Source organism: Cylas formicarius, unplaced genomic scaffold (genome assembly GCF_029955315.1).
Source record: "Cylas formicarius isolate icCylForm1 unplaced genomic scaffold, icCylForm1.1 PGA_scaffold_25__1_contigs__length_1324815, whole genome shotgun sequence".
NCBI classification, from domain to species: domain Eukaryota; kingdom Metazoa; phylum Arthropoda; class Insecta; order Coleoptera; family Brentidae; genus Cylas; species Cylas formicarius.
The window spans coordinates 868,120-893,147 of NW_026844294.1; the positions used below are offsets into that span (position 1 = coordinate 868,120).

Consider the following 25,028-nt stretch of genomic DNA (forward strand, 5'->3'; position numbering starts at 1 on the left):
TAAATAAACTTATAAACAAACTTACTATCGAACTGCATAGTAATAGTGGTCGCCTATTCAGCGAATTGGGTACCCATTTACAAAAAAGAATAAATAAAGGTGATTCTGGTATAAATACCATAGAAGCTGCTTGTAAAGAGCACGATATAGCATATTCTCAGTCTAACGATTTAACGAGGAGACACGAACCACACAAGATCTTAAAGGATAAGACTTGGCAAAGGAATAAAGCAAAAGCACTCTTCGTTTGGAGAAAATTCAGCATTTCAGAGGCGTTTTTATGCGTGATAATCTGCAGCAAAAAAATCAAATTAAAGAATGCGGAATTTTTTTTAACTGAACGGGGAATTGACTGGGTGAGCTATATAAAATACAAAACTAAGGCTTTCTTCATATATTACATTTATTCAACCAAAAAAAAGTCCAGTTCTTACAAATGCGGGCATTTATCAGTGATAGATTCATAATATCCACTACCCGGCTTTAATACGAACCAGCAACGATTTAGACGCGGTGGAAAATTCCAAAATTTATGACAAATAATGCCGAAGAACTTGCTCTAACGAAAATCATGGAGTCTAATAAAGAGATAATAATGGATCTTGGGAAATTATTGAAACCACAACTCGTACGTGGTCCGTAGAAACAAAAAATAAACTAAAGACGCAAATCATTATCCACGATAATAGGAAAGGTCAAGTAGAAAAGTAGAAAAAAATTTGATGACGTCAATTTAACTAATATAAAAGTATTTTTAAATTCGGAACCATTTTAAAAGAAAAAACAAGTATTCGACTCTAGTTGATATGGTTGCTAATTTTTGGCACTCTTATTACGGAACATCGAACGAGGCAATTTTCACACGTAGCAAAGAAAAATGTCCCATTACACACATCGATGGTTCTCATCAAAATGGTTTTGTAGTAATGCGAATTGAATTTGAAACTAGCGCTAATATCCAAAAGGATACATCGGTTTACTGTCTCATTTTACATGACGAAGTATTTAGTTAGAATCCGCTAACTGAAATAGTAAAACAAATTCAACGGTTTTTAAAAAGATTCGCAAATTATATGTTCAAAAAATTTGCCACAAAATATTCGGCGAAACAGTACATTTTTGGCGGTTGTCATCACGCGGATAGTGGCGTTAGATATTCAAGGTTTTAATCTAAAGGACGCTGTAGGTTTCGTCGCTAAAGAGATTGCAATTTATGACGGAAATCTACTTACTTATTTACAAGCCGCAGAGAGCGAAGCGTATATTGCGTACCTTGGCTCAAGCGTTTTCACCACGGATTAAAATACCTTATAAATACCTTTTAGATATAGATATACCTTATCGACGAATTGATTACGCGGTTGGTTCACACTGCGCACCTAAAAGGGCAAGCAAAAACAGATTTTTTACTTCGAAGATCGAACAACTACAGGTATCCCGACCTTTGATTGTTAATATGTGTGCACCTTCCATATGAACGGTAGATTACACCTGTGTGCCTTACGAAAATCTGTATTATTATTTCATTGATTATGTGCTCAAATTCCTATATGAAAAAACAATAAAAAGGTATGCTTTCAAAATTTGCAATTTTATGTCGACCGGCATATGTAAAACAGACTAACGCAAAGCGAGCAAATAAGCAACGTTGATGAACTTCGGGCGTGATATCATACGACTCGCTGGTTATGTGGCATAGGTTATTTAATAAGCAGGAAAACAATTTAAACCTGCCTCAACAAAATAAATGTCCGCTTTGATTTAGTGTTATAAAAATAAGAACATTAAATTAAATCGTCTCAGTTAAGTGCTCAAAATGTTTTATTAACAGCGTACGTTTGTTTTAAAAATGACGTTTGGTCGGAAGAATGGAGTTGGCTGTATCCCATTATCTCGGCGAATGGCAAAGATTGCTTTCAATAGTAGCAGCTACCGCAGCGATAATTCCAAAAAGTATTAATTCTACTGTGTCTAGTGACGGGTACACCTTCGCAAGAAGGGATCGATCTGTATAAATTTTTGGCGTATAGTCCAAAACTCCTAAATCAACCGTGACTCAAAAAGTGTACTCAACTCAGCAAAAAAAAGGAAATGTCTACTGGCGTTATTAGGATCAAGGAAAACATGCTGTTTGAAATTTCCAACACTGGTGCTCGTTTCACCGGCAGGGACAAATACATGGATTTTCAAGTAGAAGAATTTTCGGATTTTCTAAATTTCCTGAACAAAAGAGAAGGTATTGAAAAAATTATGTCAATCAGGCATCGTCTTTTTGACTCCATGAATTTATACTGAGACGTAAATATATAATCAATAAATCAATAAATTTTATTTGTAACCCGCATATACCGGTCTATTATTTGTTTCTAGCTGACAGCAAAACGATTAGATGTTTACGCCGCTTCCTTAATTCTTTAGCTCTTATCTTTCTTGAGAAATTTAACCAAACCTTCCAACAAGTGTGTCAAAATGACAAATAACTAGAATAGGAAATTAATCAAATAGGTCTAAATGTTTAAAAATCAGCTTATAGAGAGATTTCAATGTTTAATAAAGATGTATTGATGTATTTCGAAAATTCGAGTTTCTCAAAATTAAAAATTATTGACCCTATTATAAATAAAATTAAAGACTTATTTAACGCACTTTCTATTTTGCAAACTAAAGTAGGAAAAGAACGTATATATAGCTGCAACTTTAGAAAACACTTCTATTTTTGAAAAAGTAATTAAGGTTGATTGTTTTATTTTCAATAATAAAATGAATTACCCTGCCAAACACCTGTTCAATTTTTACGCAAAAATCTTCTTTGGATTGAAATATAGCTGTTTAAATTTAAATGCCATTACTGATTGGTTCACATTCTTCCGAATAGCTTTTCCAGCAGCAAAATTAAATTGCACTTCTTCCCGCCGTTCTAGAAACGTTTTATATTTCATTGAATTTATTGTAGGCCATGCCGATGAAATTTCGAATATTTCACATGGCAAAACGTACGTTTTTTAGGCTACAATCCTTGGAGGACAAGAAACGGGCGTCAACGAGTTCCCTTCGATGACGGGGCTGGTAAATCTGAACCCTTTCATCATAATTTGCGGGGCTAGCACAACATCACTTCAGGTAATGCAATATCGTCAGTTTCACGTAAAATCTCGCGCGTATTGCGATCAAAATACAAAGTATCGATTTGTCTATAGGGATCGATACTTCGATATCCGCTTAGTGGGTTTCATTCGACAAACATTAAGTAAACGTCGTTGCTACTCCCTCTCCTCTACTCCCGAATTCTACTTTTCTCTTTCAACTCTTTCTACTCCCGAATCCAAATTATACCGGGTGTGCGGGAAAGTCTCTGAGATTTAGATAAGGCACGAAAAAAATTTTTTTTCTATAGGCGCAACCTACGGAGCTATGACTCTCAAATGGACACCACCGAATTTTTTTATTAAAAAAAATAAAACCACAAATTCAATTTTTCCAAATTGTGTTTTCCTCGTGGTTTATAGTTCTTCCCGCCATATTTATTTTTTTATAAGGATGGCCTTATGCATTTTTGATTTACCCTGTATCATAAGTCTAGCTAACTGCATTAAATTTAATGTTAATAACGAGGATCGTAGATACTTACACTAAAGTGGATTTCATCTGCTTCGGGATAGTAACTAGTCAAATCTGTTTTATGTGGTCAATTTTATTATCCATATCCAGAATTTTAAATCAATAAAATGTTAAAATTTTTTGAATAAAACTAAATTCAAGTTTACAATTACCATTGCAATATTTAACGTTGTATTTAAAATATGAAAAGCTCAATTTCTTAAGAACTATTAATTGCCTCGTTTATTTAAAGCTATACCAAGTGCCCAAAAAGTATGAAAAAAACACCTAACAAGACCCTCATTCCATAAACACGGTGATAGAGGGAGAGCAACTTTGACATCTCATTTTTCTTTTGTTTCTCGGTTAATGGCACTGTATTAGCAAAAAAGGCGATTTATCGTATTTGTCAAAAAAACATGTTTTTCCACTCCCTAATCCAAAATGTCTAATTATGCACTTATTCATTTATAAATTAAATGAAATGTCAAAGGGGGTATATACCATTTTTGATATATTAACATTTTGTGTAAGAATTGTAGTACCTGTCGTTCTGCATGTCTTGAGAAAAGAAATATGTGCCTATTGTAATAATTTAGTAACCTACTTTTTGTCTTATTGTTACGAACACCGGCAATTATAACCATTGTAAATTTAAACAGTTTTTAAATCTACCGAAAACAATTTGATCGTTCGCGATCTAGAGAAATGCAAACGCTCGAATTGACCCGCGACAGTGTTTAATGAAGCTAACATTTTAAAGTGACACTTTGGTAACGAATGATGATTGCATAATTGGGATTTTAGAGAATTTCTTGACAAACATGATAGATAAATGGCCTGGAGGTTACAGCACGAGCTACCGAGAATTCAGAATCAAATTTCGGGCAAAACCTGATATTTTTATGGCACAGAATCCGAATCTGTACTGATTTTATGATTTTAAATTGAATGACAACGTAGTTAGGAGCGGCTTAAATGGCAGCATTAAGTTGTTATTAAACCTTTTCTTTCCTTCTCAAATATCTTGCGACCGTATTTATGTTTAATCTGTATATTTAAATCTTGAATTATCTTATTGTTTTTGTTGTTGCCTTTATTTTTATTATTATGCGAAACAAATATTAAAAAGTGCGAGATAAAATTAGGATATTGAACGACCGACCTATATTTATAAGAATAATTTGCCTTTTAGGAACCACCCCTTATTCGAAGATTTATAATGTTAACACCTACGAAATCTTCCCCAACTGCAGTCTAATTAATACGGTGATAGATGACATCGCGATCATTAAAACTCAAAACCAAATAGTGTTTAGTTTATATATCGGTCCCATATGCTTACCATTTCGGTACAAAACCTCCGATTTCGTTGGTCAACTTGTTACGGCATTGGGTAAGTTTCTACAATCAAAAACGCTGTAGTTTAGATCTAAAAAATTTGGAAGTGACTTTAAAAGTATTGTTTTTGGAATTATTAAAAATGTTGTTTCTCTCCAAGTCATTTTCCGAAAAATATTTTAGTATCATTTCTTCTTAAAATACATATTTTTGAATTGCCAAATAGAAGATATGGACTATAACTTGCATAGTAAACAATGCCTAGATGAACATGATCAATTTAAAATATTTTATAAATGGATTGATAACCAGAATACGTGAAAAATCTAATATTGGTATGGTCACTTTTCACGTAGAACTTGACATGTTCGACCAACGTTTTTGGGGATATTAAGAGGCGGTTGAGGTTAATAATCCCATAGAATTTAGTTTTATTTTCTTTGTTTTCTATTTTCAGTTTTTCTTTGCTCACGTTATATACGGATATTTTGTAGTACCTCTATGAATAAGTAACTTTGTATCTCGTTTTACGTTTGTTACTGTATTAGGATGGGGTAGCCTGAACGTTTCCGATAGCCAATCGGACGTGCTAAGGAAGACAAGACTCAGTGTAATTTCAAACCAGCAGTGCGCCCGGGACCAGACTGAGAATATCAACAACAATCATATATGTACATTTACTCTGAGACATCGCGAGTGCGCTGGTGATTCTGGAGGCCCGTTGCTGTGGATGGATCCGAGCACTCAAAGGTTGCATCTTATCGGGATCATATCCCACGGGCTCGACTGCAATATCGACAGTCCCTCAATTAACACCAGGGTTACTTCGTATTTGGATTGGATCGTTGCCAGAACTGGTATGTAAATTGCTGATGTGTATGATACGGAAACCTTACTTAATTCATTCGTAAAATTGAGGCTTAGCTAAAGTCTGACTTTATTATTAAAATGGGAACCTTTATAATATTATAAAACCATTTTGGTTAGTTATTAGACCTCTTACAAAAGTAAAAAAAAAATATTATAAAAGTTAAGGTTTCTTATAAATTTATAATAAAACCTTAAGCTGCGAGAAGTGTTAATTAATTAATGTAATTAATATATTTGTGTCTGAATATTAAGAAAACCTTCATTGTCCAATGCACCTGAATAAATTGTAAAAATTTCTAGGACAAGCCAATTTATAATTTTTATGTACATTTGCAAGTTACTTTTAAACTTTATTTTGAAAATTTTGTTTTGTTTGTGATGTTTATTCGTGCTAATAATTATTTTTCAAAGAAACTTCCGCAGGATGCTCGTGGCTTCTTTAGAGCATTGTCTGAAACTGATTTGATGATTGTTCTGCACGCACCTTAAATACCGGCCTGGTCGAATGGTAGGGAGAGTTTTAATTGCTTCGCGGATGACACCTGTACCGCGGTTTATATTATTGGGCTGTTTGATTATTGCGATAAATTCACAATTTTTTCTTGAATAAAAGAGAGGGTTAGAGGCAAGTATTTGGTATTGTCGCATAAAACGAGGCTTCCTGTTTCGTGACGATGTTCAGAAACCGCTGATGTAATTATTTCTCGAATTCTGAGTGATCTCTGGTATTTTTTAGTCTGCTTGATATTTTTAGATCTGTTTCTTCGATTAAGTCTTTGCCGCAGTTTCACGGTATGCTGTCTCATGCAAAATTTTACCTTTAACCGATCGCAGAGATCGGGAGATTATAGGACAAGAAATCGCTGACATTTTTAAAATATTTCAATGGCAAACGCATGCATTTTGTAGTGGTTTTGTTGAAGTGTATTTTTTAATAGGCCGTCTGATATCTTGATAATGGAAATTGTTGGTGAGAAGAACTGAATTGAACATGGATGATTTTTACGTTTTTTACGTATCGATCCGTATGAGTCGGTTTTCTATAGACGAAATGGCCCAAGGTTAAAGCTGGTTTTCGATTAATAAAAACGTCTATAAAGTGAAGGGTGTTGTTATTTTCGAATTCGATTTTGAAATTGATGTTTGTATGTATGGAGGTTAGATAGTTCGTCCACATTTTATTTTTATGTGTAACTTATCAGTGCCTAGTTTTTCAAAATGTAACACAAAATATTTGTGATGCATGGGAAATCGCGGATCCGTTCCTAATATTTGTTCGTAAATTTGTTTGTTACATCCCAAATCTATTTTTTTTATTAATATGAGAAATTCTGCAGGGAGGTTTTCGGGAGAGATTTAACTTGGAAACTAACTATAATGTCGTCTGCATTTAACTTAATACTTTTTAGTTGTTGAATAGAATGATAAAAATGAGGTACAAAGCTAAGACTTTTTCCAAGGCAGAGTCAACACGATACAAGACAGTAGATGTGCATCTACAAGTAAATATTTTCTTTATATTTCACGATGCAGCTTTTCTCGAAGAACTTGAACAAATTACACCTTTTTACTTAAAAAAGTTTTCGAATTGGTTTTCTTTACATTGATGCACCAAACATGAAAAGAGTTTTAATAATTTAAATAAATTCAGTGGCAACTGACAATAACTTCGACATTCCTTTGCAGTAATTTCATTTGTGAATGTAGCACTGCGAAATGTTTATATTTTTTGGAAAAAAAATTAGACAAGATGGGAAGACCTGTAAAGTGATTGATGTTGGGAAAATCACTAGGTTCACGTCTCAAGAGATCTTTGCAATTTTTTTGATACATTTAAATACCGATTTTCATAAAATCGTCATATTTCTACAGCAACGCAATATATTAAAGAGGTAACAAAGACGTCCCGAGATAATGACATGTAGTCTTCCATCACATCAAATTCGTTGTTATGAAATGGAACTTTTTCCCTGACATTCACACCCATTTAACTAGAAAAATAACGTGTTGCTTTTAGCGCCACTAGCTGAAAATCCAAAGGAATAGTATTTTCAATGCAAATCAACTGCCATTAAGAAGTTTTATTTATTTTCATAGTTATTTTATTGTTATACTGCGTCTTCTTTCTTTTTCAGGTGTAAATTTTTGTACCCGCTAGGGACGCCTTTACAGAAGTGTGCAACATTATTATTTTATATATAATAATAATATTCGGTTAAACATATTTGTGTCACCGTAGAATCAATATAAATTTATATATAAATATATATAAATTTTTTTGATTTTAATCGTCAATAGGCCACGAGTAGAAGAAAATGTTCGGGTAGAGTTCCCAAGATACTGTGAAATTTAATATACTCATGACTTTGGATTCGATACAAGCAGAACACCTATTAACGACATTGAAAGGTACATTTTATAATCAACGTCCCCGCTATGGACTATTATACACGTGGTGTCTGGTCAGAAAATTATAAATATAAAGGTTTAAAATGCAAGAATTGTCACGAGTTCCTGTCCAGCTTTAAAACAAACGAAAACTAAAATGGTTTTTTCTCGTCAGAGAGCATTCTGAATTATTCTTTTTGGCTTAACTCGGTAAGCTCCGTTGGTCGACAAAACATAATCGCTTGATTTGACGCTTCAAAGTGTTATTTAATAGTTCAACCAACTCATACATTTTAGCTGTTATATTGGATCTTGTTTCTTAACTATATTTTGTTGATTTAAAATATTTCATATTTAGTTGAAATATTTATGCCCCAGTATGTTCTACAGAAAAATAATAACTATAAAAGGATTACAAAAGCGGTGTTAAAATTTGTCAAGAAAGAGTTTAAAAAGGACTCTGGAAAGTTTAAACAGTTTTTGAGAATGTCTAATCACACTTTTGTTAATATGCTGAGTCGTATGAAGGCCCAGATGGAGAAAACAAAGTTTCGAAATGCGTTAATGAATATTTTTTATTTCTAGTTCAATTTCGGCAATAAATTTGTGAAGCACTTGATGAATTTGTTTACTAATATTTCGTATCGTAATTGTGCATTATACTTATCAAATTTGTTTATAGACCCACTTCTTAAATTAATTCTTGAATCAGTTCAACGTTCAAGTAGTCTAAAAATTATTTTTTTAGTTATTTGGAATACAATAGATTAGAGTAAAGCTTAAGTCGTATGCTTAATCATTAGAATAAATGGTCTTACTATCACCATTAATTGGTGACAAAGTACTTAAACCAATATTTTTGAGTTTTTTAATTTAACTTTCTCAAACGGAACTGATGATTGCAGTTCAAACAAGCTTTGTATACGCCCGACAATCTAGGCACATGCCAATACAGGCATTTCTGGCACATATTCTCTTGCTAGTGGGTTCGTCTTTGTCTATATTGACGAAGCTTGCGGATAGTGATTTTGATGGAACTGGTGACTTCACTTTTGATTTTCTGGGTCTTTGTGGCCAAACATGTTGTTGACCCATGATTACTACTTCCAATTCCATTTATTATTTTTCTATTCTGTCCCTGTATTGCCTCAGTCGTGATACAAAAGTTGATTAGTTTTGGTTAGTTTTTCTAATAATGTTTTGTCTTATAGCAGTCAGCTCATAATGATGCTGATTTTAACCCACATTTCGTGATTATTATTTTATCATTATTATTATGTTCTCTTCCTGTATTCCCTCAGTCGTGATAAAAAATTGATTAGTTTTTATTACTTCTTCTAATAATGTTTTGTCTTCTTATAGCGGCCTAACTTACAATGACGCTGACCTTAACCCACATATTTGTAGTTTTTTTGATGCGATGAACAGCCAAAGCCAAAACTTAAATTGCAAGTTGCAAAAAACTACAAATAGTTTATGCGACATGTTCCACGCGATGATAACAGAAAATAAAGTATGGTGACAGAAGAGTTGAAAAGATGTTTGTACTAAAACTTTTCTCATTTTGGTCGCAGCGTCATTTTAAAAAAATCTGTGGCGTGTTTATTAGCTATCTTGAAAGTGTCTCTGAAAAAGCCAGCACAAGTACCAGAGTTATTAGTTCAAAACCGCAACAATAGTTTCAAATAGAGAAAATTCATGGAAGTAATTGAAAAGAAAGTTAAATCACTTGATACGAAAAAGGATCCAGGATCGAATAGAGTCCCTTTTCTGTTTACAAAGTCTTGTCCAAGTTTGACAAAACTGTTTTTCATCATTTTTACGAATTGTCTTCAACAACTTCAAAAATTATACCGATTTTGAAATCTGGCCTGAAAAAATGAAGTAACAAATTATCGTCCAATATCAATTTTAAATTATTTTCTTAAAATATTTGAATCTGTAATATTGGATGAGCTTTTTTTGGTTAGTTTCACCTATGTGTTTCAAAGTTAATAGAAAAGAGTGGGGTTCTAATTATTTGCACAAAAACCTCTTCTCTAATTTCGACAAAATTTGGCAAGCTCATTTGGCATCGGAAGGGTCTTTATTTTATGCAATTGACATAATATTTTCAATTTCAGTGGAGTCCTACAATTGATTGATTTTAGATCTATAAATCAGGATCAGTCAGATTAGTTTAATGACAAAATGAGTTACTTTTCGAATTTTAATAGACCGTGAAACAATTTAATGATTTTTTTAGTCCAGATAAACAATGTTCATTATTTAATAAATTTTTTTTTTTTAATCGTTGGCGTATCGAATAAGTTAACTGGAGCAGTCGGTAGGATAATCAAAATAGTCGATCGATCGTTGATCGTTTCTCGTGCTGGCATTTACTTACATAACTTGTGTATTTTCGTTTTATTATTTTTAATTACAGATCCTAATGTCCTATTACATTTAAAAGCAATATTCCGATTTAGCCTTCTAAGTTTTTTAGCTATTATTTCACTTGGTTGTCCAAAATAAGTCATTGTGTTAAAATTTTTGTTTGTTTTATTAGAGTATTGTTTAGGAAAGACTAGATTCATGGCCTTGTTATATAGTTTCTTTTTTAATAGTGAGTCAATTAAATTGGGTTCGTAACCGTTGTTCAATGCACTTTGTTTAATTATATTTAATTCCTTGTCGTAATCTTCTTGATTGAGAGGAACCTGAAGTAATCTATGTAAATAGATATTAAAAGCGGCAATTTTATATTGGCATGGATGGTTAGAACTATTGTGAATTACTGTGTCTGTATGTGAGGGTTTATGATAAATGGAGAAATTTATATGTTTCTTTCTTTTTGTTAGTTTTAAATCAAGGAAGTTAATTGAATTATTATTTTCTAATTCCATGGTTTTTATGGAATTTATATAATTCAGAAAACTACGTAATTTCCTTTCTGTTCCTACAAAAGAAGCGATAACGACGTATCGACGTATCTATACCAAAATAAAAAAATGTTTGGCCTGTACAACAAGTACATCTCCAATTACGATCCATCAAAACAGTCAAATTATCTCACATTTTTTGACGTTAACAATCTTTGCGGCAAGGCTATGTCGGAGCCTCTTCCCTACAATGGTTGACTCAGGAAGAGATTGCCTCCGTTAGCATTAATAATGTTCCAGACACGGGCGGGGTAGGCTATATTTTGGAGGTAGATTTGCAATATCCTCAGAGTTTACACGATCTACATAAAGATTTCCCATTTTGTGCCGAGCATCGCGTGCCTCCCAATTCAAAATTACCGAAATTGATGACAACCCTTTTTAATAAAATTAATTACGTTATACACTATCGAAATTTAAAGCACGGTCTCGTTCTTACTAACATACACAAAGTATTAAAATTAAGACAATCATGTATTATTGTATGTATTGCAGAAGGAGGCGCCGGACCACCCGACACATTCTCCCGTCCGGTTCGACCGGCCTCCGCAGGTCCGCCCCGTCGCTGTCCCCGCCGGCCGAGAATGGCGACTCCGTGTTTCGGGCCGGGCCGCCTACATCATCTGGTCTGATATTGCATATAAATATACAGGGCCTAGCATCACACATAGACGAGTTAACTGAGATAGTGCAGGACAATCAACCTCTTGCTGTCTGTATAAGTGAGACGCACATCACGGAGGATATCGAGGAGCGTGAGTTTAATATTGATGGATATACTGCCATTGTTTCATTTTCCAACAGCAGATATACTGGTGGTAGAGGAATGGTATCAACTTCAAACCTTGCTTTAAAGACGCAGTACACTACAGCTATTGGGCAGTTGCTGCAATAGTCTTCTTTGAGAGGGAGACGATGTTAATAGGATCACCATATAGATCACCGAATGAATATGTCAAAGATTTCTTAGATTATCTTGTAGAAACAAAGGACATATTTTTTGGGAGACTTAAATATCGATTATTTGAAAAATAGTAATGACTCCAAAAAACTTCAGTTCGTTGTTAATTCGACTGGTTTTAAGCAAATAGTAACAAAGGAAACACGAGTTACCGTAAGTTCAGCTACACTAATGGATCAGATAATAACAAATGACTTCAACGTAGAGGAGGTCCCGAGAAACTTTCCTGTCATCTGTGACCACGTAACTATTGGCGTTCAAGTGGAAATTCGAAGCAAGACACTAGTAAGTGAGGATGTTTATATTAGAAATCTGAGTTCTCAAAATATTAATCAAATACGGGAAGTACTTATTGGTCAAAATTGGAATTACACATACACGGATGTTAACAAAATATATGTGGATTTTATAGGAATTGTACAGAGAGCGTTTGATAGGATATCTCCGCTCCGCAAGACCCAACCAAGGAAATATCCGTGGTTTTCATATGCGATAGGACAGGCGCAACATGTTAGGGACATTGCTTACAAAAAGTTTAAATACACCAAAAGTGAAGAAGACTGGGAAGAATATAAAAGAAAAAGAAATAATGTTATTTCAGTTATCAGAAATGAAAACCAAAAAATTGATGATTGCAAGGGAAATGGAAAGAAAATGCGGCAGACATTAAAAGGACTTGTTGGAAATAAAAATAAAAAAGCAGATTTTACCAATATTGATTTTGGACATTACAGTGACAAAGAAGAAGAAAACATCAATAACTTTTATGCCCATAGCCTAAATGAAATAGCAGATAGTATAGAAAAGAAACAATGGCACTCTGTGTGTGACATGGTCGGCTGTAGCTTGTCCTGCTTTAAAAAAATAACTATATCGGAGCTTGAAAAAGCTGTAAATAACTTAAAAAACAGAAGTACAAGTGACTCTGTTCTAAATATTAAGCTCGTCAAGGATTTATTTTCTGTAATAGGTTATCTGTTGTTATATTTGGTAAATGCGTCTTTAAGTGCCGGAAAAATCCCTGATAAACTAAAAACAAGCATCATAGTGCCCATACCTAAAGTGTCAAAACCGAAAACACCTGGTGATTTTCGACCAATTAACTTGCTGCCCGTAGTTTATAAAATCCTGGAAATGATAGTGTGTGGGCAGTTGAGAGACTACCTGGAGCGGAACTGCCTACTCTACAGTGGACAGTCTGGTTTCAGGAGCAAACACTCGTGCGAATCTGCGTCGCAATATATATGTGCAGTGTGGCGGAAAGACATGAATAAATCAAAACTAATTCTGAGTGTTTTTGTAGATTTCAAACGTGCATTTGCGTTGTCCGTGGTGAAAACCTAACCAAACCGTTGTCCGTGGTGCCAACCTTACCAAACCGTGGTCCGTGGTGCCAACCAAACCGTGGTCCGTGGTGCCAACCTAACCAAACCGTTGTCCGTGGTGCCAAATTAACCAAACAGTCGTCCTATGGGGGGCCGCTTCGCTTCGAATCTCGACCGTTGGTCGCGGTGTGAATGTAAATTGCTGCGCGATTGTGTGCAACGACTCAGGCGTACCGCCGCCGTCGCGTTTGACGACTGGGTGACATCATCGCCCGCCGCGTCGCCGGTGTGCGGCAGCGGATGCATGACATCATCGCTTTGCGAAATGTTTAAACGAAACCTTGGCGGGTGAGATCATCGCGTCGCCTGCCTTCGCCGCAAAAAAAATGTTTTAAACGAGACTTTCATATTAGTCCGCTGTCGGAATACAGTATATAAAAGATGTCGATTGTTTGTCATCATTTAAATACCGCTTGAGTTGTGTGTGTGATCAAGTCGCTTAATTGACCAAACGATCCGTGTTATCTCAGCGATCAAGTGTTAGCCGCGCCACCGCACCCTCCCAAACCAACGCCAAAGTAAGTACTATTTTTTGTTTCTTGAAAAAATTGTCAATATTGAACTGAAGGATTCTACTTTCGTTATAGACTTAAAAGCATTAAATGAAAAAATTGCAGCGAATAAAGAGAATCGAAAACCAATAGTTAAGTTGGGGCAGTTGGACGTTGGTCGACCATACAAGATAGACAAGGCCAGAATAGTAAAGACCCAGTTTGGGGAGGCGGTTCTATTGGAGTTAGAATTATCGGTGGTGTTTCTGCCGAATCGGGTGACGGACAGCTTCCGGCCGAATATAGACCAATTTTCGACGGGCCGCTACAGTCTGCTGTATCGGGGCGTTAAAGAAGTCGGCAGTTGGCCCGCTCAACAATTTGAAATTGTTCAAAATTAAAAATTACGGAAGGTGGGGGAGAGAGAGACGGTAAGTCTGATTTTTTCAAATATTATTATTAATATTAGATCGCAATGAATTTTACGCGAACTATTGAGGACGCTCAAAATTTAATTTTGGCTTTTCGTCAAGTGAACAAATACGTGTTCGCTAATTTAACGGAAGAAGATAAAAATGTTTGGTTGGGACGTTTACGCAAAAACGTCATTCGGTGCAACAAGATTGTTCGTAGTCAAAAAAATATATATCCATGGGGTTACAAAGAAAAATATAGACAACAATTCAACATCTTAAGACTATTAAACAAATGATTTTGAATCATCGCCACCATTTTGGAATAGGTATGCAAAACAACAGTCCCGCAAATATAAAACAAAGGGTTTTGTGGGAGCAGATCGTGTCTTGTTTCCAGGGAAGAGTTTTAACGGGTGTAATAATCAATTTGAAACACAAAGACAAACAACAGTTTTTAAACGACTGTCTTGTCATATTTAAAAAAAAATTTCAAAAATTAAAAAAAAAGCGTCGTCAATGCTAAAAGTAAATGCCACGTTTTGCGGGGAATTTATAAAGAGAAAAAGCGACGACCAAGACGTGAGCGACATGAAATATATTTCTACCAAAAATGCTGCCATCGACTTGGGGACGGATTTAAACGAATGGTTCGTTGAAAATGTTAAAAGTCAAATTCTAAATAAATTGTCTGAATTTCAAGAACGCGATTCGGGATTTGCCTTGCAAAAAATTCTTTATTTGGAAATTAATATTAACAAATTTGAAGTGGTAACGGCTCTTCCTACATTGAATTGCCCCCAGAAATTAAGAGAAAAAATATTCATTAATATTCAAAATAATGACGAAGCCTGTTTTTATTGGTCAGTGGTCTGTGCTTGTTTTCCTGTACATTGCGACCAACACTTACCAACTTCATATCCTTATTATAAGTGCGTTTTAAGAACTGAAAATTGCCCAACACCGATGGGTCTAAATCAAATTCATATATTTGAAAAATTCAACAAAATTTCCGTAAATGTGTACGTTTTAGAGTTAATTCAAAATAACAGTAAAAGTTTTTATTCAGTGTTATAGGCCCGTTTGACTAAAGAAAAACGCTAAAAACATGTCAATTTATTATTAATTCAAAATAAGTATTATCCAAAAATTAATGATTTTGATCCGAAACCGACGACGGCAGAGGACCATAAATATGAAAAAGAAGAAGAAATAAAATATCATTATTGTTATATTAAAAATTTATCTCGACTAGTGTCGCGCCAGCTTAGTAGACATCACGGTAAAAAATATATTTGCGATAGGTGTTTGAATTACTTCAGTCGCAAAACGCTCTTAAAGGATCATGAAAGGTTGTGTGTCAGTTTGAACGATTATAAAGTGTCTTTTCCCAAATACGACTATGTTGAATTTCGAAACCATATATACAAACAAACCACGCCATTTGTAATCTACGCCGATTTCGAAAGTCAACTTAAAGATGTCAATTTGGTAATTTCAGACAAAACACGAAAATATCAAAAGCATGAGGCATATAGTGCCGCATATTATTTTAAATGTTCTTAGGACGATTCTTTGTCCTTTTTCGAATCCTATCGCGGCCCAGATTGTATGGATTGGTTCGTCCGACAAATATCTGACTTATCGAAATTTGTCCAATCGAAATTTATTGATATCATACCCATGGAAGGGTCCATTACTTTCTCTCAAGTTTCGACGCATTGTCATATTTGCGAAGAGCCTTTCTCACCGAAAGACGTCATTGTCCGCGACCACGACCATTTTACCAGGAAATTCAGAAATTTCGCCCATCAGGCTTGTAATTTAAATTTTGGAAAATTGTTCATAGTGCCCGTAGTATTCCAGAATCTCTCAGGGTACGACGCCCATTTTATCCTCAGGGCCTTGGGCAATAAAGGGTCTTTAAGTTTGGTTCCGGTCAACAAGAAAAAATACATATCTTTTACCTATTACGAGCCCGTATATAAGCTAAAGTTTCGATTTATAAATTCGTTTAGATTTTTGGGGGCGTCTCTAGACAATTTGGTAAACAGCGTCGACAAGAATGAACTTTACATATTAAAAAAGGAATTTTCTCACCTTCAAGACGAATCAAAACTAAATTTATTGTCGCAAAAGGGTGTATTTTGTTATGATTACATTGACGACTACGACAAATTAAACGAAACGAGTTTACCGCCCATCGATGCTTTTTACAAGAAATTTAAATGAGTCCGACATTAGTGAAGAAAAAAGTCTGGTCCGCGTTTGAAATTAAAAACTTGGGCGAATATTCGGATTTATATTTGAAAACGGACGTTATTCTTTTGGCCGACATATTTCAAAATTTTCGAAAAAATTGTATGGTGACGCATATTTTGGACCCGGCATGGTATTTTAGTATGCCCGGATATACGTGGGACTGTATGCTTAGATTCACAAAATGTCGTTTAGAACTGATGCGCGACATTGATCAGATTATGTTTATTGAACAGGGCATACGGGGTGGGATTTCGGTGTGCGTTGGCAGGTACGTTGAGGCAAACAACAAGTACATCTCCAATTACGATCCATCAAAACAATCAAATTATCTCACATTTTTTGACGTTAACAATCTTTACGGCAAGGCTATGTCGGAGCCTCTTCCCTACGGCGGATTCAAATGGTTGACTCGGGAAGAAATTGCCTCCCTTTGCATTAATAATATTCCAGACACGGGCGGGGTAGGCTATATTTTGGAGGTAGATTTGCAATACCCTCAGAGTTTACACGATCTACATAAAGATTTCCCATTTTGTGCCGAGCATCACGTGCCTCCCAATTCAAAATTACCAAAATTGATGACAACCCTTTTTAATAAAACCAATTACGTTATACACTATGGAAATTTAAAGCAAGCTTTAAAACACGGGCTCGTTCTTACTAAAATACACAGAGTATTAAAATTTAGGCAATCTTCTTGGCTAAAAGAATATATCGATCTAAATAATCACTTACGGACGCAAGCCACTACCACTTTTGGTAAAAATCTTTTTAAATTATTTAACAACGCGGTGTTCGGAAAAACTATGGAAAACATACGTAAGCATCGGGTCGTAAAATTTGTTAGAAAGTGGGAGGGTCGTTACGGCGCTAAAAATTTAATTGCTAGTCCCCGATTTCACAATAGAACTGTACTAGATGATAATCTAATGTTGGTGGAAGTGAAAAAATCGGAACTTATTTTTAACAAACCCCTTTACATTGGAATGTCAATTCTGGATCTATCTAAAATTATCATGTATTCGTTTCATTACGATTACATGCTACCCAAGTTACGTCCGGAGAAATGTAAAATTCAGTATATGGACACGGACAGTTTTATTTACAACATTTATTGTGATGATGTATACGAAGAGGTTATTAAGTCCAATTTAATCCCATCCCATTGATAATCCATATAATATGCCTCGCGTCAATAAGAAAGTACTGGGTCTAATGAAGGACGAGGCCAACGGTTCAATAATTTCACACTATGCCGGACTAAGATCGAAAATGTACACTTATAAAATCTTAAACGGAAAAACTGTAAAAAAATCAAAGGGTGTAAACTACCAGATCGTTAAAAATAAAATAACTTTTCAAGATTTTGTTGATTGCTTGAAAAATTTAAAAGAAAAACATGCTACTCAACGAACCATTCGTTCTTATACGCACGAGGTGTTAAGTATCGAACAAACTAAAGTGGCGCTAAGTCCGTATGACGACAAAAGATATCTTATAGCAAACACGTTTGATACTCTTCCGTGGGGACATTACAAGGCACTGTATTTTTTTTCTGTTGTAGACAATGGCCGAATTGTTGTTGAAAGATCTATGTATAAAGCCAATTAGTGAAAACGTTCATTCTGTTGCACATTTTCTGCTTGAAACGACATTACCGAGGACGCTAACGCTACAGATAATGGAAAAATAATATCCCGAATATAGGTGGAAATATATTAATGCACTCGCTGTCAAATGTGAACGACCACCTCCACCAGATTTGAGTTTGATAACCCGTCAAAAGAGAGTATCGTTGGCACATCGGAATGCCATTTTAGTATGGCCAAGGTATACAGACCATCCTTTTGAGCATTATAGCTATTATTTATGGGAAAAACAACAAAAATCAAATTTGACAAATTTGATTTTTGCGATTATCGACACATACCTACCGTCGAAGCCTCTGCATTAATATATATGGTATACCAGTCAGAGGAGTTGGTGTGAAAGTTGCTATTCCGAAATACACTTTGAATGAGAACCCGAAGAAAACGATGATCACACCAGAATATATAATAATTTAATGGCGATAGTTGACTTGTTTAAACATATTCATTGCGACCTAATAATAATAAAAATATTTGTAAAAATTAGGCTTATGTTAGACTTTTTAGAATCCCTCAGAAAACGATGATCACACCAAAATATATAATAATTTAATGGCGATAATTGATTTGTTTTAACATATTCATTGCGACCTAATAATAAAAAATATTTGTAAAAAAATTAGGCTTATGTTAGCCTTTTTTATTTATTCTAATGTAAAAAAATGTATATGTAACTTTTTTTTTCAATTCCGATTCAACAGGTTTTGTTCTTGTTGTTGTTTGGAGGAGTGTGTGTGTATCTAAATAAAAAAACACTAAAGATTTTTTTTTTATTTACATCAACATCGACAATATTTTAAAATTAAAAAAAACTATAGGATTGGTGCGGGCAGAGAGGAAGCTAAACTTGCAAAATGTTTAAGTTTTTTTCTGCATTCGTCGGAGTGAAGGCGCGCCACTTGTAACTCGCTCTGCAGCAGGGCAATTTTAGTTTCAGTCTCTTTGATCCGGTCCTCGTTTCGCACCAGCTGCGACTCTAAAGCCATTTTCAACTGGAACGCTTCGCATACCACCCTTCTTTCTTCGTCGTCGATAAACGTATCGAACCAACCGATGGAGGAGGAGGAGGAGGATGAGTCGGTATGCTGCTGCTGAACCGTTTCTTCGCTTTTTCTTTTTTTATGCGAGGCTTTGGGGGCGTCGTCGCACTACGACGCCGTTTTGACGGTTTTCTTACTTGTTGTTGTTGTACTTCCGGTGGTGGTGGTGGCGGCGTCGTATAATGTATGTCGTAGCTCGTTAAAAATTCGTACAACTCTTCGGGGGGGAGCGATATTTGCGGCTGCTGCTGCTCCATGATGCGCGCCCGACACAACTGTTACATCGACACTGAGACTTATAATACATTCGCGTCGTCAATCCACGAATCGTGCGACTTGTCCAATCCCAACGAGCGTACCAAAACTTTTTTACCGCACCTGCGCAGAACCTTTTCAACGAGATAGACGTCAGGATTGGCCGTTTTTTGCAATTCTTCTTCGTAAAATCCTCCCATTATAGGTTTACCGTTCATATCTTCGCGAAGATACGTCACCGGGTTCGTGATCTGCACTTTGACCACTTTAAATAGTTCGGTGGTCCAATTCGGCGTGTATCCTTTGTTAAACACGTGTTTGGCTTTACTAATTCTAACCACGTCACCCACTTTCAATTTCCTAGCTCCGAATATTTTCAGGTGACTGAAAGCGCTCTTCAAAAGTGAATCGGCGTTACTTTTATTCACCGCATTTGGTTTCATTCCCGTCGTTCTATGTTTCTTGTTGTTGTATTGTTGAACGACAGAGGGCAGCACGTCAGTCCAGCGGTACGTTCCGTTTAACGAGAAATACCGATGCAATTTTTCTTTGAGCGTCCTTATTACCCGACTATCGCAGCCTTTTTCTTACTGTACGTACTATAATGATTAATTTCGTGCTTGGTCATGAGCTTCTCAAAATTGCTATTATAAAATTCCTTGCCCAGATCCGTTTGCAGGTTTTTTGGGTGTCGATCCCGCGCCTCTTTTAGAATTTTGGAAAAGGCCTTGGTCACATCACTACCCGTTTTTATTTTAACGGTTCGCACAACACGTATTTTGAAAAACAATCGATAACAACCAATATAAATTTAAAGTTTTTATTTTGTTTCGCATATTGATAGAGCTGGGCCAAATCGGCCTGCCACAAATCATCCAACCCTCGTATTATAGTTCTACGACGCGCATAATTTCTACGTGCCGGCCTGTGCAGTTCCCGCACGAGTTGTATCTTTTCTTTACTACTCATTCGTCAATTTGGTCCGCAGCTCTTTTTTTGGGCCGATACGACTGTTGCTGCGGCGGGTGATTGAGAATCTTTAATTCCAACGCCCTCGTTATATCTTTATTTTCCCGGAAGAGTCGATTCACCTCGGGAACAATCTCGTCGAATCTCCGTTTCGTCACTAATGCGTAATTTTCCAACTCTTGCTTTGTGCATATCTCGCCTAGTTTGCGATCAAGGCCGCGGCGAAACTTTAGAAATTCACCTCGAAACGTTCCGACTTGTTGCTCTAAACGTGCGAATCTACTCTTGTTTGCTTCCAACGCCAGGGTAATGTCCCTGTTTTGCCGCGAGAGTCGCTCCACCGCTAAAGCGTGTTTTTCGAACGCTTGTTCTTCTGGGGCTAGCAGCGGTGGTGATGCGATGACGTCTTATCGTAGCCTTTTCGTAAGCGCCTCGTCCACTTCATCGTCCACGTACTTTTTGGTGGCCGCGTCGTAGTTTTCGCTAGGCGTTTGGACATTGCAAATTCTTAAATGGTTCATATCGACGTTTCCCTCCGCGGTATAATCGAAGGCGGAGCTCTTTATCACGGTAGTTCGCTTGGAGCGGACACCGCTGGAACGTCCAAACTTGTCCAGACTCATTATTAAACTAACGTATTATACCGGCTTCTTTTAACTCTTCAACGATAGAGAGAATTTCGTTGTCCGCGGACGTGCTCCCTGCGTGTTTCGACGCGACCAGTAATTTTAGTGCCAATAAGTCGCTTGCATGCAATCTCCTAGGGAGAAGATGACGTCGTTCCATTTTAGATTTCCAATTTCCTCGTCAATAAAATATAAAAACTCCAAAAATGCCTCGTGGGTAAAGTCTAGTCGCTGCTGTCCATTAACATACAGGCGTACTTCGGCGCAATCCATCTCGACATATATATGTTCATCGATCGTTACTGTAGTATCCGGAATACGCGTAGGCGTAATTCTTCTGTGATTATTAAATGTTGCATCCCAATCACCACCCATCGTTGTTGTTGTTGTTGTTGTTGTTGTTGTTGTTGTTCAGTCAACTAACACACACACAAAACTTACATTGTTTTTATAACTCCTACACAGTATTTATACATTTCATCCCCCTCCTATCGTCGAAATTGGACGGCACATTGAGTTTTAGTTATCTTGACCAAAGACTTTGATAGCAAAAGTAGCGAACTGGACGCGATCAGGTATAACAAAATGAAAATAGTTTGTTTTTGATTCGGGGAAAAGTGCTTGTCGTCGTCGTCACCACTGCCTTGGAGGCTTCTGGAGTTGTTTTTGTTTAAAAAGTCATTGCTGCTGCTGCTTACGATGCTTTGCCATTCTCCCTGATCTCCGTAACTGCGATCGGAGAAAACCAAACGAACTCTATAATTTTGGTGCACCGCACTCATTGGCAGTTTAGTCTCAAACAGGTTGCCGTCCGTCGCCGCCAGATGCATCGGCGTCCAGGTGCCCGGCCATGAACAGGAAAAATTACGATTATCGACGTTTTTGAAACACATATATGCTTCAATTACCCCGCTGGGTTTGTGAATATAAAACATATTTTGCACTAATGTGGACAACAAAATAAACTTGGCGTTTAGCGTAGTCATCGCGTTCTCGAATGACACTGATCACCACGTCGTTAGCGCTTTTTTATAGCGCTCAAACAATGAAAACACCGATTTTGCGAGGGAGCCGGTCCGTCGATATGGGTTCTGCTGTCAGGCCGGTTGTAATGCACAAAACACGGCAGATGAGTTTGTAGTTCAAAATTACATTGACGTTTTCCCGGTAATTTGTGCCACATATTTAACAATTCGTAGGGTCTCACCCATTCTTTGAGGTATTGTGCCGGCAGCACTTTCAGGTCTTCGCTGTTCAAGTTCGTCGGATGGCTCAACAGTATTTTATCAATCGTGGTCACCCCCTAGTCGTCAGTTTCATTAACAAATTTTTAATCTGTTGAAACACGTTCTTGCGTGGACAATTGATGCCTAATAGACTGAAATCCACGGGTCCTGCGTTGATCAATTTATTTAAAAAATTCGTTGTACTCGTAATTTGTGCCACATATTTCCTGCAATTACGCGTGCCTATTGCGTCATGTTTCACGATTGCATCGTGGAACCCCGGCCGCTTAGCGAAGTTGTCCGAACGTTGTCGTAATAAATACGAGGCAAATTTGATCGAGCGGCGCAATTCGTGGCGAAACATTGTGTGTATACTCGTACTCCGAAAACACTTCTTCGAACAACTTCAATATGTCAATGAATAAAGAAGGTCCTTATTGCTGCTACTCCGCTGCTGGTAAGTTTTTGAAGAATTTTATTATTTTTTTATTTTTTTAATTTTTTTTTCTTCTTTTCAAAAGATTTAACTCTCTGTCCCATCGACGAATCACACCTGTTGCTTAAGCGGCGCCTCACAAATCACGTCTGGAAGAAACACCCACAAGAGTGGCCGGCATGGAAGGAGCAGCAGCTAAATCAACACGTAGCAAGATTTAATGAAAAAATTGAAGAGGACCGGCAGTGGTATGCCTTGCAAGCTCAAAGGCAACAAAAAAAACAGCAACACACGACAACAAATTAGACGGGACCAGTCACAACACCAGATGATGATTGGGATACCAACAACAGTTGTAGTTCATATCAAACGACAACAAATTGGACGGGACCAGTCACAACAGCAGATGATGATGAGTGGGATACCAACAACAGTTGTAGTTCATATTTAGATTTTTTGAAAAATAAAAAAACATAGTATAGAAAAAAATGTTTTGCATTTCACACAGATCCAATCCTCGTTAATCATAAAATTCGTCGGGAATTATTAGAATAGTTATCTGTAAAAAAAAAATCTTTAACTTTAACCTAGGGGAGTCACCGCACAAATCGGGCGAGTTGAGTGACAAAATTAACGAAGTTGGAAAGTTAATTAAAAAAAAAAGGACTATCGAAAATGGATACAATCTTTTTAATCAAAAGTGTTATTATTTTTTTAAAAAATATCGAAAAAAAAAACGTATCGACGGAGCTACAATAGTCGAATTAAAACTAGAGCTATAGTAAATTTAAGTCTCCCCGCTTTCGAACAAAGTAACTGCAGTACTAAATATACGCGGGTCATAAATAGGGTTTTTATAGAGGGGACATGGGAGATGATTTTTTATTAATATTTACGTAGATCAAAATAAAACGACAAAGTTTTTTTTTGAAAAAAAAAAATTATTTATACAATAATGGGTATATATATATATATATATATATATATATATATATATATATATATATATATATATATATATATATATATGTATATATGTATATATGTTTCACAAGGGCGGAGGACGACGGATGTGCGCCCTAAATAATATTTTCGAATTATATTCATATATATATATATATATATATATATATATATATATATATATATATATATATATATATATATATATATATATATATATATATATATATATATATATATATATATATACAGTTCAATTTCATTTCAATCTCACCTCGTTGCGAGCAAATGATAAAAATAAAAATATCAATTAAAAATGGCAAAATTATTGTTCCGTACCAAAAAATTCACTATAGCGAAATACTTGAATGTTTGACTATAGCACGAAGCAGAAAAGCTTTAACAACGATTTTAAATAGTACATGTGAACCGATAAAGTTAAACTTTTCAGAACCCATGGAAGTAGAATCATTTTGTAAAAGCGATTTAGAAAATATTAATCTAGACAATATTTTGGGCATATTGTCACCCCGGATGGTATAAAACCAAACCAGAATAATACTGTTCCTTGCACAACAACACAACAAGGAAATTAAAGGATTTTTGGGTCTTGTAGGATATTACCGTAGATTTATTGACAACTCCGCCAAAATCACGAAACCAATAACAAAATATCTAAAAAATGGTGCAAAAATTGAATAATGAATGTCTATTTTGCAGTATCCCGATTGAAGTAAACTTTTTAATTTAACATTTGACGCAAGTAACGTAGCCCTGGTGCTGTCCTCAGTCAAGTACTTATCGTGAAAGATTTACCGATCGCCTATGCGTCACGCACGCTTAATTGTATGGGCCACAAAACATTTTCGTCCATATCTTTACGTTCGAAAGTTCAATATAATTACCGATCATAAACCACTTCAGTGGTTATTCGCTTTTAAAGACCACAGTTCTAAACTAGCCAGATAGCGCATAAGGTTAGAGGAATTCGATTATCAAATTATTTACAAAGAGGGCAAACTCAACACAAACGCTGACGCGCTACCGCGAATAGAATTACACCTAGATGACAACATCGATCAAATTTCAATGTTAGCGCAACGTCAAAATAACGACGACAGAGTAGCAGTTCATTCAAACGACACACAACACCCAATAATGGGCGTACCAATTCTAGAAATAACAGTAAATTACGGTGCAAACCAAATTATATTTCAAGATGTATTACATTCCCC

The 25,028-nt window shown here is 35.8% G+C and overlaps 1 protein-coding gene across 1 annotated transcript; it reads left to right on the top strand.

Annotated features, from left to right (window-relative positions):
* Positions 1–2,091: 2,091 nt before the first annotated feature.
* Positions 2,092–7,973, top strand: LOC132697609 (venom serine protease-like). Its single transcript, XM_060663163.1, has 5 exons — positions 2,092–2,190; positions 3,007–3,133; positions 4,793–4,993; positions 5,487–5,795; positions 7,944–7,973. The coding sequence occupies exons 1-5, from the start codon at positions 2,092–2,094 to the stop codon at positions 7,964–7,966; spliced, it is 759 nt and encodes a 252-aa protein (XP_060519146.1). The 3' UTR covers positions 7,967–7,973.
* Positions 7,974–25,028: the final 17,055 nt, after the last annotated feature.

Bases quoted from the DNA above. Each gene is read 5' to 3' on its own strand.
- LOC132697609 (XM_060663163.1), top strand. From the start codon at position 2,092: ATGTCTACTGGCGTTATTAGGATCAAGGAAAACATGCTGTTTGAAATT. The intron at 2,191-3,006 runs GTAGAAGAATTT...TACGTTTTTTAG, and splicing joins ACAAATACATGGATTTTCAA to GCTACAATCCTTGGAGGACA. The intron at 5,796-7,943 runs GTATGTAAATTG...TTTCTTTTTCAG, and splicing joins TTGGATCGTTGCCAGAACTG to GTGTAAATTTTTGTACCCGC.